The sequence below is a fragment of the Carcharhinus amblyrhynchos genome, chromosome 1 (assembly GCF_965287045.1).
Source record: "Carcharhinus amblyrhynchos chromosome 1, sCarAmb.v2.hapA, whole genome shotgun sequence".
Classification (NCBI taxonomy): Eukaryota; Metazoa; Chordata; class Chondrichthyes; order Carcharhiniformes; family Carcharhinidae; genus Carcharhinus; species Carcharhinus amblyrhynchos.
The window spans coordinates 28,913,788-28,927,145 of NC_137324.1; the positions used below are offsets into that span (position 1 = coordinate 28,913,788).

Genomic DNA, 13,358 nt, shown 5'->3' on the forward strand with positions numbered 1-13,358 from the left:
TCCTTCGACTATGGCTAGTGTCACTCACACATAGATCACGCCCCCATCGCACGCGGGGGGGCAGTGTCACTCACACCTAGGCCGCGCCCCTCTGCGCCCGGGCCGCGTCTCCTTCGCACGAGGGCTGTGTCCCTCACGCCGAGGCCACGCCCCCTTCGCACGAGGGCAGTGTCACTCACACTTAGGCCGCGCCCCTTCGCAAGCGGGCCATGTCCCGCGCACCAAGGCACACGCCCCATTCCCCGCCCAGGGCACACCCACGGTCCGAAGTAGTCCCGCCCCTCCCGCCGACAACCTATCAGCCTCCAACGGCTGGTGTGATTGACGTGGCGGCGTGTCTTCCTCCCGCCCCTTGGATGGTGCTCTTCTCCGATTGGTTGGAGCCCATGTCAATCACTGCCCTGCCCCGCCCTCCCGTCTCAGCAGGGGCCCAGTCAGCTCGGGATTTCAGAAGAAGCTCGAGCGCTTTTTAAATTTAGAAATCCGGTTGGTTTTGGCTCAGATTAATTTGAGAAAGCATATCTTCCAAAATGAAATGAAAAGCATTGAAAGGGTAGTTTATCTGCTGAATAATGAAATAACGGTGAATTTTCTATCCCCCCCTCACCCTTCACAAACAGCCTCGCCGCTGCTGCCGGGATGATGGCCGCTCCTCCGCTCTGTCTCTTCGTGCTGCTCACTGCCGCTTTGTTAACCGAGGCCAGCAGCGACTCCGGCACTGTGATCCCGGCTGAAAGTAAGTCCTGCTTCCCTCCCTTACCCCACAATCCCGGGCGTCGTCAATAGTAAAGAGACGACCTGATTGAAAGATAGGTTGCTGAGGGGTTTTGACAGGACGGATGTGGAGAGGATTATTATTGTCACATGTATTGGTATACAGTGAGAAATATTGTTTCTTGCACACTATACAAAGCATACTATTCATAGCGAAGGAAAGGAAGGGGTGCAGAATTTAGTGTTACAGTCATAGCTAGGGTGTTGTGGAAAATCAATTTAATATATGAACCATAGAATCCCTAAAGTATAGAAGGTGGCCATTCGGCCCGTCAACACTGTACCAACCATAATCCCACCCAAGCCCTATTCCCCTAACCCTCGTTTACTAATCCCCTGAAAATATATTTTCCTGCTAATACAGTACACAGAGCTTTGCACTGCTTTCCTAAGAGCCAGTGCATAAGATACATAGCTCCACAGCGATTTGATTTGAGATGCACAGGTATGTGTATAGGGTGTATGCACATTCTAATTCACAAGTGCAACGTTGCACTTAGTTTTGGAGGAAAGCAGATTAACAGTAATTTGGCTAGTGTGAATAAGCCTGCATCAAATTACACACTACTTAGTCATCTAGTTTGATTTGAATTCATGAAAGTGTTTCTTATTTTATAAAGCAGTGAATTATGAAAATAGACAGTTTTATTCCGTAGATAACTGGTCACAGAGGATGTTGGTGCTTTAACTGCCCTTAAGACCATGTTGAATTGGATTAAAATGGATTGTTCACAGCATGTATAGTTGTGCTCAACTGGGTGCTTATAAAGTAGTTGAAATTTAGTAATTGAAACTTTTGAATTAAGCCAGTTTAATTGTTTGTGTCATATTGACCTGTCAACTCTGACAATTTTTAGTTTTAGTTACAAGGATTATATTCCCAGATTGGAGTTGGGACTAGGAAAAATAAAGATTGAACCCTTACAATTTTGAATATGATCTTTCCTGATCTGAGCTGAATTTTATAGTGTGCTTGTGGTTATTCTAATTTTATGGTGCAATGAATGCAAAGCAGTGTTTGCTAGGGCCATCTGTGAAGTAGTTAAATCAAGACACAATATTTGCTTTATAATTTGAAAAGCATAATCAAATGCTACTATAAACATTTGATGGCAAAGTGTTTATGATAACTTTATTTGTTAGTTTGTTTTGTTAACTGTGCCAATTGTAAGTTTTTAGTTATATTGTTTGTAGTTCATTTTAGTTACTTTAACGTTTCTTCCACAGGTCGCCCCTGTGTTGACTGTCATGCTTTTGAATTCATGCAGAGAGCATTACAGGACTTGAAAAGGACTGCAAATAACCTAAACACTCGGGTAAATATGCATTGTTCACTATAACCAGTTGATAAAATTAAAGTTGTACAGATTAAAATAACTATTACTGGGAGTAATACAAAATATGTTTTTTGTTTTCTATAACAGTTGTGATACATAAAATCCTGCTGTAAAACTGATCTGTAAGTTTAAGAAAATGTGTTAACTTCCTGAAGTACTGAAAAAAGTGTTGAATTAGCATAGTACACAAATAGATAATTTTATGCATCACAACTCCATTAGACCAGAAGGGCTGGATGGCCTACTCCTGCTCCTATTTCTTATGTTCTTATGTTCTTAGACCATCTGATTATCTGAATTTCCTGTATGGTGTTGTAATTAGAATATGGTTAACAATTTGGGCAAGCAATAAGGAGAGCATCACCTTGACCGTATAAATAATTAAAGATTACTTAAGCCTTTTACTGATGCGAGCCATTAATCTGAAGTGCCTTCAAATATTCGACCGTATTTACTTTTGGTAGTTGCTATTCATATTTTTGTTGAAACTTTTCACCATGCACTTACTAGTACATTTGCAAGAATACAACATATGGGAATCAACAAATTTATACAGTATGAAAAGAGAATGCTGATTGGTTGGCAAGTGGATTTGATTAGTAGAGGTGTTGCCATGGAGGGTGCATTGGTTAGTGGTGACTGACTTAACTGCCCAGCTTTGTTTGAAATTTAAACCAGACAGATTGACTCTAGTCATGGCATTGCACTGAGGAATGAATCAGTGAATGGCTGTCACTTATTTCATTTAGCTGAAACAGGCACAATGTGTATACATGTTCCTTTGCAAAAAAAAAATATGTATTAATATATGTAGCTGCCAGTACATGCATCGCACTGCAAGCCTGACAGGCAATCTTAAATTGGTTGTCACTGTAATTGTTAGCACACTGAGGATTATTTAGCAAATGTTGTCCAATCGTGAAATCAATTCTAATATTGGACATTATGTTTAAAGTTTTATAAGCACAGCTGGTTGGGTACAGTCTGTACTTTACCCATTGCAAAAAATGCAAGGGACTTGCTGTTTGACATGATCCTCCAGTCTTTGAAATGTATGGCCTGCATATCTGGCATTACACTGGCACCAAAATTCATATTGCACATTTCTCATATGTGTGATAGAAAAGTCTTTTTGGCTTGACGGCAACATCCTGTTATGGGCGGATACACTTGTGTTGCTTCTGCATAATAGCAGTGTGAAACTGCTAATTTCACCTGTTGCTCAAATCTTTGAGATACCTTGTCCTTCCAGCTCATCTGAGATAAACTGGACTCTTCTCAGTGCTGAAAATGATAACTGTAGGCTCGTTCATGAGTTTGCACAGTATATGCTCAAAAGATAATGCAAAATAATCAGATGCGGTAGCCATTATCCTGCAGGAAGTCTTTGAAGTTCCAATTTCGGAATCAAGCTTGTATGGTGAGCAAACCTCTTTACGAGGTTACCGATAAGACCAATCGTGTAGACCTTGAAACTGTGAGAATCTTGACATATATTTAACCAGTGTATTAACGTCAATATTTCTTGGATCTTTTAAATCTTCAAATTAACTTTTTTGTCCACATAAAAACAAGTTCCTTAAAGTGACATATATTAGCCACATTGATGCAAGCCAGACTATGGCTAAATGCTTGGCCTTCAATTAAATTGTAACATAAAGAAACATAAATGGATTCTTTTGGAGGGGAAGGAGAATTTACATTTGGCATATGTTTGTTTGTGTAAAATTTTCAATGTCCGTTGATATCATCTCTGTTTTCAGACTGACGATCTGCTGCTGAGAGTGGAAAAGCGGGCATTATGTGACTGCCTGCCTTTCAACCTGTTAGCCTGATGTACCAGACATGGACCATGATACTTTGCTCAGAGCACGTTCCTATGAATCATGTGACAAAAGTGAAATGTGTCTCAAACACTTGAGATGAGAAAGTGTTTTAGCCGGTGATAAACAAAACTAAATATTTACAGTGAAATGATAAATATGTTTCAGTGGCCTTTTATTAAAAGAAGGAAATAGATTATTTGATTTAAGAAGCCACTTTTTTGGAATTTTCTTCCAAAACCACATGACCCTGGTATCAGTGTTGCTGTTTTCAAAGATTTCCTAAAGGCCTTTTTCTTTCACCATTCCTTCAATTTCTCCTTGCCCCACCCGGCCACATTCAATATTTTTCAAACCTACTCAGACCCCACTCTTCCTCCTTGTTAATGATGTGGAAATGCCGGTGTTGGACTGGGTTGGGTACAGTAAGAATTCTCTCAACACCATGTTAAAGTCCAACAGGTTTAATTGGAATCGCGAGCTTTGGAGCGCCGCAAGCTTGTGATTCCAAATAAACCTGTTGGACTTTAACCTGGTGTTGTGAGCCTTGTTAAATGAATTGAAATGTTTTAATGTAAGGAGCCTATATAAATGTAATTTCTTGTGAGTTTTATTTTGCAGGTCACTATCATATGTTTGCACTTTAATTTATCCTGCAATTAACTAGAAAGCATGAAATGTAATGTAATGAGCCAGTGTACTACTATGTAATCTCTATATCCTCCTGTTTCTTAACTTCTTACAGGTATAGAGTAGGAATATGGGGTTGAAATACAAAATAGCTGTAATCCTTTTGAATGGCGAGCAGCTTGAGGGGCCAAGTAGCCTAATCTTGTTCCTGTTTCTTATATTCTTATAAGATTCTTCTATGTTCAGTTGTTGGCAAGTAGAATGTCCTGTACTAAGATTTAAATTTTCAACTGTATAAAATGTGGTATTGTGCAAGGTTGACAAGTAATATTATTAACATTTATTTGATACATGTATTGATGTGTTGATCCTGAAAGTGTAACTTATTTAACAATTTGAATATGCATGATACAGTTACTATTTTAATTTGCTACGTGGAATTAAAATTGTATTCAAAAAGAAATGCAGTTGCTTAATTTTGAAGTTAGTGCAATTCTTCTAAATCTTTGCTTTGTTTCTCTCTCCCACACCCCACTTGCTATACCAAAAGGCAAATTGACATCCTGTTTCCAAACAGTTTCTGAAGTTGCTGAAGTGGTGATTTGAGAATAGAAGCTGAGCCTCTGGTTGTCACTCCTACTCTTTCACAAATTGCTCTGTGCTCTTTTCAGCACTTTGTGCAGTGACAAATGATTTTTCCAGCTCGCTGTGCTGCTCAAGTAGCAAGACTTTTCCAGACCATTTCTTTTATGGCATAATCAGCCATGTGCTGGAAAACAGCATGAGACTGATTACAATATTTAAATTGCCGTTTCAATGTCATTAGCGAGTTCAGGACTCTCCCTGACTTAATGTTAACTCTATTCTCTCTCCGTCAATGCTATCAGAATTGCTGTGATTCTGTTTTTCAGATTCCAGCATCTGCAGTAGTTTACCTTTAGATAAGTTAACTGGCCCAAAGTTTCCTGTTTTCGACATCTCTTATAGAGGGGTTATAGTTGCTACTTTCCAATCTGATGTAACCTTTCCGAAATCTAGGGAATTTTCAAAAATTAATACCAATGCGTTTACTATCTCACTACCAACCTCTTTTAAGACCCCCAAATGAAGCCAAGCTGGATCTGGAGACTTGTCAGCCCAGATCTATCAGTTTCCTCAGTACTGTTTCCCTAATGATTGTAATTTCACCAAGTTTCTCCCACCTCCTGATTTACAGCTGTTGTTAGAACATTTTTGTATCCTCTATGACAAAAACAGAAGCAAAGTATTTGTTCATTTCACCCACATTTCCTTATTATTATGTATTAACTCCTAATTCTCACACGAGAGGACCAACATTCACTTTACTTGCTCTTTTCCTGTTTAAATGCCCGTAGAAACTGTTCATAAAATCTATGGCACAGAGACAGGCCCTTAGGCTCAAACATTGCTCGTCAGGTCACCATTAAGTCTTTCACCTCTTAACTTAAACCTATGCCCTCTAGTTCTCGCTTCCCCAATCTTGTGAAAAAGACTGAGTGCATTCACCCTATCCATGTCTCTCATGATCTTATATACCTCAGTCTCCTGCGCTGCAAAGAAAGAAGTCCTAGACTGTCCAATCTCTCCTTATAACTCAGTCCTTTGAGTCCAGCCATCTGTTTTTACATTTCTAGCCATTCATACTCTTTAATTTCTTTTTCCTGCCTAACCTTTTGGTCATTCTCTGCAATTTTTATTCATCTGACTAGATGCTCATCTTTGCGCAGTTACATGTGTTTTCCTTAAGTCTGATGCTTTCCCTCACTTCTTTAGTTAACCATGGATGGTGGAGACCCCTTTAGAAGTTTTCTTTATATTTACTTGGGGTATTCTGAAATATCCCCTTAAATGTCTGCCACTGCTTCCCTATTGATCTATTTCCTAACCTGCTCTCCCAGTCACATCTACTAGCTCAGCTTTCACGTCCACACCACTCGCCTTATTTAAAGACTAAAATACTAATCTTTGATTCATCCTTCTCCCTTTCAAACTGAATGTAAAATTCAATGTAAGAAGTCTCACACCAGGTTAAAATCCAACAGGTTTATTTGGTGGCAAAAGTGGCTTTTGCTACCAAATAAACCTGTTAGGCTTTTAATCTGGTGTTGTGAGACTTCTTACTGTGTTTACCCCAATCCAATGTTGGCGTCTCCACATCATGTAAAATTCAATCAGATTGTGTCCACTGCCACCTAGGGGTTCTTCACTCTGAGGTCATTAATTAATCCTGTCACATTACAAAATGCCAAATATAATATAACCTGCTCACAGGTTTGTTCCAAAATGTGCTGCTTTCTAAGAAACAATCTTGAAAGCATTCAATGAACATCCAGGCTACCAGTGCCAATCTGATTCTTCCAGTTCGTATGTAGATTAAAGTCACCCACAATTATTGCTGTCCCTTCATCTAATGCACTCAATATTGCTTCCTGTACACTTTGTCCTACATTATGGTTGCTATTCGAAGACCACTAGTGAATTATTTCCCCTACTCTTCCTCATTTCCACTTGAACCTTTTCTATACTCGGATCTCCTGAACCAAGTTCAATTCTAGACCAATGCCATCCTTGATCAACAGTGCTATCCCTCCATCTTTACCTCGTTTACTACTCTTCTTCAATGTCATATACTCTTCAATGTTCAGGACAAAATCCTTGTCCTGTAGCTATAAAGGCGATCAAATCATATTTATTCACTTTAATGTGCGCTTATCAACTTGTTTACTTTGTTGTGAATGCTGGAGGCATTCAATTACAAACATTGTTTTGTCTTTTCCTTTGTACTATCTAGTCTTGATTATTGGTGTTGTTAGGTTTATTTCTCTGTCTATTCCTGCCATTCCCTGACTGTCATTTCTCATTAATATTTTCCTCTCTTAACTTGTGTCTATCTTTGTTACACCACCTCTTTCTATATTTGATCCTTTGTTCTCAATATTTGATTTAAAGCACTCTCTACTTCCCTAGTCATATGTTTCACAAGAAGACTAGTTCCAGCATAGTTTAGGTGCAGACCATTCCAAAGATACAGCACCCACTTTCCCCAATATTGATGGTAGTGCCGTGAGATAAAAAATCTGGTGTGGCAACATTAATCTCTCCCTCAATGTCGTCAAAACAAAGGAGATGTCATTGAGTTCAGGAAGTATAGAGGAGAACATATGCTTGACTACATAAATGTAGGCGAAGTAGAAACGGTTGAGAGCTTCAAGTTTTTAGGTGCCTAGATTACCAACAACTTGCCCTGGTTCCCCCATGCCAACAATATAGTTAAGAAAGCCCACCAACGTCTCTACTTTCTCAGAAGACTAAGGAAATTTGGCATGTCAGGAACGACTCACCAATTTTTACAGATGCACCATAGAAAGCATTCTTCCTGGTTGTATCACAAATTGGTATGGCTCCTGCTCCGTTTAAGACCGCAAGAAACTACAAAAGATCGTGAATGTAGCCCAACCCATTGACTCTGTCTACACTTCCTGCTGCCTTGGCAAAGCAGCCAGCATAATTGACCCCATGCATCCTGGACATTCTTAATTCTGCCTTCCGTCAGGAAAAAGATACAAAAGTCTGAGGTCACATACCGATGGAGTCAAGAACAGCTTCTTCCCTGCTGCCATCAGACTTTTGAATGGACTTACCTTGCAATAAGTTGATCTTTTTCTACACCTTAGCGATGACTGAAACACTACATTCTGCATTCTCACGTTTCCTTTTCTATGAGCGGTATGCTTTGTCTGCATAGCGTGCAAAAGACAATACTTCACACTGTATACTAATACATGTGACAATAATAAATCAAACCAAATCTTAAATGGAACCACATACTCATTTCTCTAACATTATGTACTCCATGTGAATTTTCAAGTGGTTCAAGTAATAAACTTTTGAGGTGCTCTGTTTTAATTTTGTGCCTAGCCCCTCATTCTCTATGCAGAGCCTTTTTCCTAGTTCTTACTTTGTTGTTGGTAACTACATGGACTATGACAACTGGATCCTCCCCCTCGCAATGCTATTTCCTCTATAACCTAGAGTAGATATCCCGAAACCTGGCACTGGGCAGGCAACACAGCCTGTGATAGTTGTAATTACTATTGTTGCACTTCTTAATTTCTCAGACAGGTTGTTGTTGATCTACATTCTCTTATTCAGTTTGGACAAAACTGCTGCAGCTTTTGCGATTTCAGCATCAAGTGACTAATTGCGGAACTTAGATATATGAACCAATTAACAACATCCAGTGTCACATTGTCACTGTTGATTGATGATGGTATGGCAACAACCTGGATCATAACATTTGTCTTTCTGATGTTGACAGACAAACTCTTCACATGAGAGAGTCTGTGCATTTGTCACTAAAGGTGTTCCTGGGTGCCGAATAGTAGTAAGACATTATCAGTGTAGAACAACTCTGCAATGAGAACTTGGCGCACCTTTGTACTATATTTCAGGCAAGCAAGGCTGAACAGCATTCTGTCTGTTCTGGTATGTAAATAGACAGCCGGTATAGAGGACCTGAAAATATATGATAGCAACAAGCAGAACAAAATGCTAAAGAATGTTGGTGCCCAGAACACAATCCTGTTTGACACCACTGTAAATCTTAAAGAGTCCCAATATTGCCCTGTTGTAACTGAGCTTACCCGTTGTGTTGTCATGGAAAGAGATCAAAGTGAACAACTTTGGTGGACAGCTAATTTTCTCCAGCAACTTGACAGGTTAGATGTTGAGAGATTGTTTCTTTTAGGACAGTTTAGGACTAGAGGACATAATCTCAGAATAATGGGTCACCCATTTAAAACAATGAGGAGGAATTTCTTCTCTGAGAAGGTAATGAATCTGTGGAATTGTTTACCACAGAGACCTGTAGTGGCTGGGCAGCTAAGTATGTTCAAGGCTGAGACAGACAGATTTTTAATCGGTAAGGGAATCAAAAGTAATGGGAATAAGGCAGGAAAGTTTATCTGAGGATTATCAGATGAGATCAGTCATAATCTCATTAAATGGCAGAGCAGACTTGATGGGCCAAATGGCCTACTACTGCTCCAACATCTTTTGGCTTTAAATGGACTTCTTTCATGTGCATGGTTGAATGCCTCGGTGAGATCAGTGAAGACAATATAGAGTGGCCTCCTTTGTTCATGTTATTTCTTTTGTAGCTGCCATATTGAGAAGGTCATGTCAGTTGTGGATCTTCTGAAACACACTGACATTTGGGATAGAGGTGTTCTACCCAGATCTGCAGTCATACGTGTGTAAATACTTTTTCCCTGGATGCGCAGCAGGGAGATGCCACAATAGTTGTTGCAATCATGGCAGTTACCCTTGTTCATATACAGATTTGTTTTCAAGCTGACTAATTTTAAAATGTTGCCACATTATCATGTAACAGTTAACCCCTGCAGTATCTCTTCATGTTGATTAATTAGGATTAGTGTGAAGATGATACTCATACAAACCTCGATGAGATCAATTGACTCGGCTTGGACTTGGGATCAAGCTGAAAACCTTTCTACTCTGTTCTGTTTGGATCCTAGCATCAGGTTGATTTACCCACAGTTACCTGGTCAATATTCTTTCAATTGAAGCATTATGCCTGATGCAGGCCCCTGGATAATAAGTTGGAGGAGCAAGGCTGAGCAGCTTTCTGTCAGTTTTGGTATGTAACTAGACAGCCTGTGTAGATGAACTGAAAATATCCCCTGGATAGTAATTTGGAGGAGGGAGGGAAAAGCCAGGTATCACCTTGAGTTGGGAAGTAAGTGTGGGTGGGATGAGGCGCTTACCAAAATTTCTATATGATATGAAAAGGGCAAGAAACCGTGGGCCATTCAGGAGAGGTTTGTGATAGGGTGGGGTGGGGAGGTGGGGATTGATGGATATCTTTATATACGCAATTCATGGGTTCCATGATAAGCAACTGATTCATAACGAGGGTCAGGACTTGGATTTTAACTGCTTGTGGTCCTAGCCAAGCTCATTTTAATCTCCAAGTTAGTTTCATAAGAACATAAGAAATAGGAGCAGGAGTAGGCCATCTAGCCCTTCGAGCCTGCCCCGCCATTCAATAAGATCATGGCTGATCTGAAGTGAATCAGTTCCACTTTCCCGCCTTCTCCCCATAACCCTTAATTCCCTTGTCTGTCAAAAACCTATCTACCCGTGACTTAAATATATTTAGCGAGATAGCTTCCACCACTTCAACAGGCAGAGAATTCCAGAGATTCACCACCCTTTGAGTTTCCTGCATACCTGTGGTTGAATAAGGTCCAATCAAATTTTTACAATCATGGCTTGATTAACAAGATTGCAGGGCTAGGAGTCCGGCATCTGATACACTACATGCTTTGGGGATTGGGTTCGCAGGGTGGGGGAAGGGTATTTCCCCTTGGGAAAGTCTGGAGCAGGGGAGAGCTAAGCAAACAAAGGAAAGGAAAATGCTTCTCTTTTTAGATTCTTGGCCTGGCGTGAAAGCCTCAGCCATGGCCTTCCTGCTTAGTCATGAGTCAAAATCGTGATACATATCTTAATCTTTTCTGGAAAATAGTCAAAAAATGTATAAACCATTTCCCACATTATGGCCAGGCTTTCACCCTGAGACCCTTATTTTTTATCATCAGTCTAGAACTTGTCAACATACATATTATGTATGCTTAACATACTCTTAAGACACTGTTCAGGATCATAACGGCAATGCCAAAAAAACAGGATTATGCCTTTATTAAAGTAACAGATACTAGACTACTAAGAGCTTCATAGTAATTTTGCAAAGCAGTAATTGCTATGCTACTGATCTTAGTATTTGGATTGTTTCACTGTCAGCATATCTACTTAATTTAAATAAATTTAATATACTTAAGAGCTACTCAATACATTATTGTCTTCAAAATACCTAATAATCCAGCATAGATTGATCAAAGGGAACAGCAGCTTTATTGTACATGTCTTAACCCAATGTTGTAAACATCAGCATTCTCACATTGCTGGGTTACACCCTTCAGGTGGCAGACTGTCTGACTTCAGTGGATTAAATTGGGTACCCAATTACACCATCTGCACAGCTGTCATTATCGTTAATGGAATATCCAAACACTTAGAAACATTGGACAGAATTTTCCGGCCATGCTCGCCCCAAGGTCGGAAAATCTCCCCCGAGGTATGGTCCATGTCCCGCTTGCTACAATTCCTGTGGCAGATGAGACGGAAAAATTCAGTTCATTGTTTCATAGATAACTCGTGCCAAGTGGTGTTCTAATATAGAACTTTGAACCAGCAGTAATCAGAAGGCCTCCATTCTTCTTAAATCATTCACACAACTGGTCAAAATGGAACTTTATTTCTATGCTGCTTGCCTCAAATATATCGAAAAAATCTTACAACACAGGAGGCAGACATTTGGCCTTACATACTTGTGGAAGATCTTTGAAAGACCTGTCAAATTTATATTAGAGTCTACAGATTTTTACTTCTTTCACTTTGTGTTATCTTCCTTGTAAACTGAGAACTATAAACAAAGATGTGCAGGTTAGGTGGATTGGCCTCTTTAGTGTCCCAAGATGTGTAGGATAGATGGAGTAGCTATGGTAAATGTGAGGGGGGTTACGGGGACAGGGAGGGGAGAGGGCCTGGGTAAGATTCTCTGGCAGAGAGTGGGATTCTCTGATAGGTGAAGATCTAAAGGCTACAATGCAGGATACCACCAAAGTAAAAACTAGAAGGTAAATCAGTAAGACACAATTAAAAGACAGATGAGTGTGAGATGAAAGAGAGTAAGGGATGGATAAATAACCAAATTTTTCAGTTTTGAGGTTTGGGGAAAGATGAAGTGCCATTACATGTTATCGCCCTCTTGTGGCTGGGAACTCATTTCCTTGTGGGTGCAGCTATCTTCTATTGCGTAAACTTGGATCTAGATATTGTGGTTGCATTGAAACCCTACATTTACAGTTAATCACCATTGATACTGTGATTCAATTTATGTGTCAACTTAAAGTTAAACACAACCTACGGGAGAAGGATAAGATATTTTATGGTGAGATTGACTTGTAAGAGATATAGCTCATCACAGTTATGTCATTGGTGTAATAATTAAAAGACTGAACTAATCAATGGAACAATTTTTTTGGAAAAGGGGACAAGTGTGTAACTGTGGTCACATCAATTGCAAGTGACATGTTATGTCAACATGAGGAGGTGAGAACATTAAAAGGTGCGGGAAGACTGAAACTAATTTATGAGCATAATTCAATTTGAGCAGTAAATTCCCAAGTGACGATGCTGGATCTATTGACATTTTCAGGATTGAGATTTTTGATAGAACAAAATTGGTTCACTATGGTCTTTCTGGGAAGGGAACCTCTGACCCCAACCTGGTACTTGGTCCAGACTACACGTGACACCACCTGCATGTTAGTGGTTAACTTAATCTCCTCCAGGGCAACAAATCCAATCTTGCCAGGGTTGTCCACGTCCCAAGAGAAAATGGCACATAAAATGCTGTAAATTAAATTGGGAGTAGGATAAGTGGATAGTTTCAAAATACTGAACAGTGACTTTAAGAGACAGTTATTCATGCAATGAATGATCAAAACTTGCAATGGCAGTAGTCAAAACTCTGGAATCATTTGCTAGAGTATTGCTATGGATAAAGGGCAGTTTGAGATGGATGACTTACCTCAGGTTGACATGATGTCTGCACATCACAAATCCTTTACAATACAGCACGTTTTTATAAAGTTTATTTATTAAAGTTTATTTAGTCACAAGAAGGTTT

General features: G+C 39.7%; 1 protein-coding gene across 1 annotated transcript; it reads left to right on the top strand.

The window, feature by feature from the left end:
• The first annotated feature begins 382 nt into the window (after positions 1–382).
• On the top strand, positions 383–5,027 carry nicol1 (NELL2 interacting cell ontogeny regulator 1). The gene is made up of 4 exons (XM_080197425.1): positions 383–486; positions 621–736; positions 2,002–2,090; positions 3,875–5,027. Exons 2-4 carry the CDS (start codon positions 640–642, stop codon positions 3,944–3,946), a joined length of 258 nt encoding a protein of 85 aa, XP_080053551.1. The 5' UTR covers positions 383–486; positions 621–639; the 3' UTR covers positions 3,947–5,027.
• The last annotated feature ends 8,331 nt before the right edge of the window (positions 5,028–13,358 follow it).

What these genes read in the sequence shown, in the direction of transcription:
- nicol1 (XM_080197425.1), top strand. Translation starts at nt 640, where the DNA reads ATGATGGCCGCTCCTCCGCTCTGTCTCTTCGTGCTGCTCACTGCCGCT. An exon ending in CACTGTGATCCCGGCTGAAA is followed by an intron (nt 737 to 2,001) that starts GTAAGTCCTGCT and finishes TTTCTTCCACAG; the next exon opens with GTCGCCCCTGTGTTGACTGT. An exon ending in CAAATAACCTAAACACTCGG is followed by an intron (nt 2,091 to 3,874) that starts GTAAATATGCAT and finishes CTCTGTTTTCAG; the next exon opens with ACTGACGATCTGCTGCTGAG.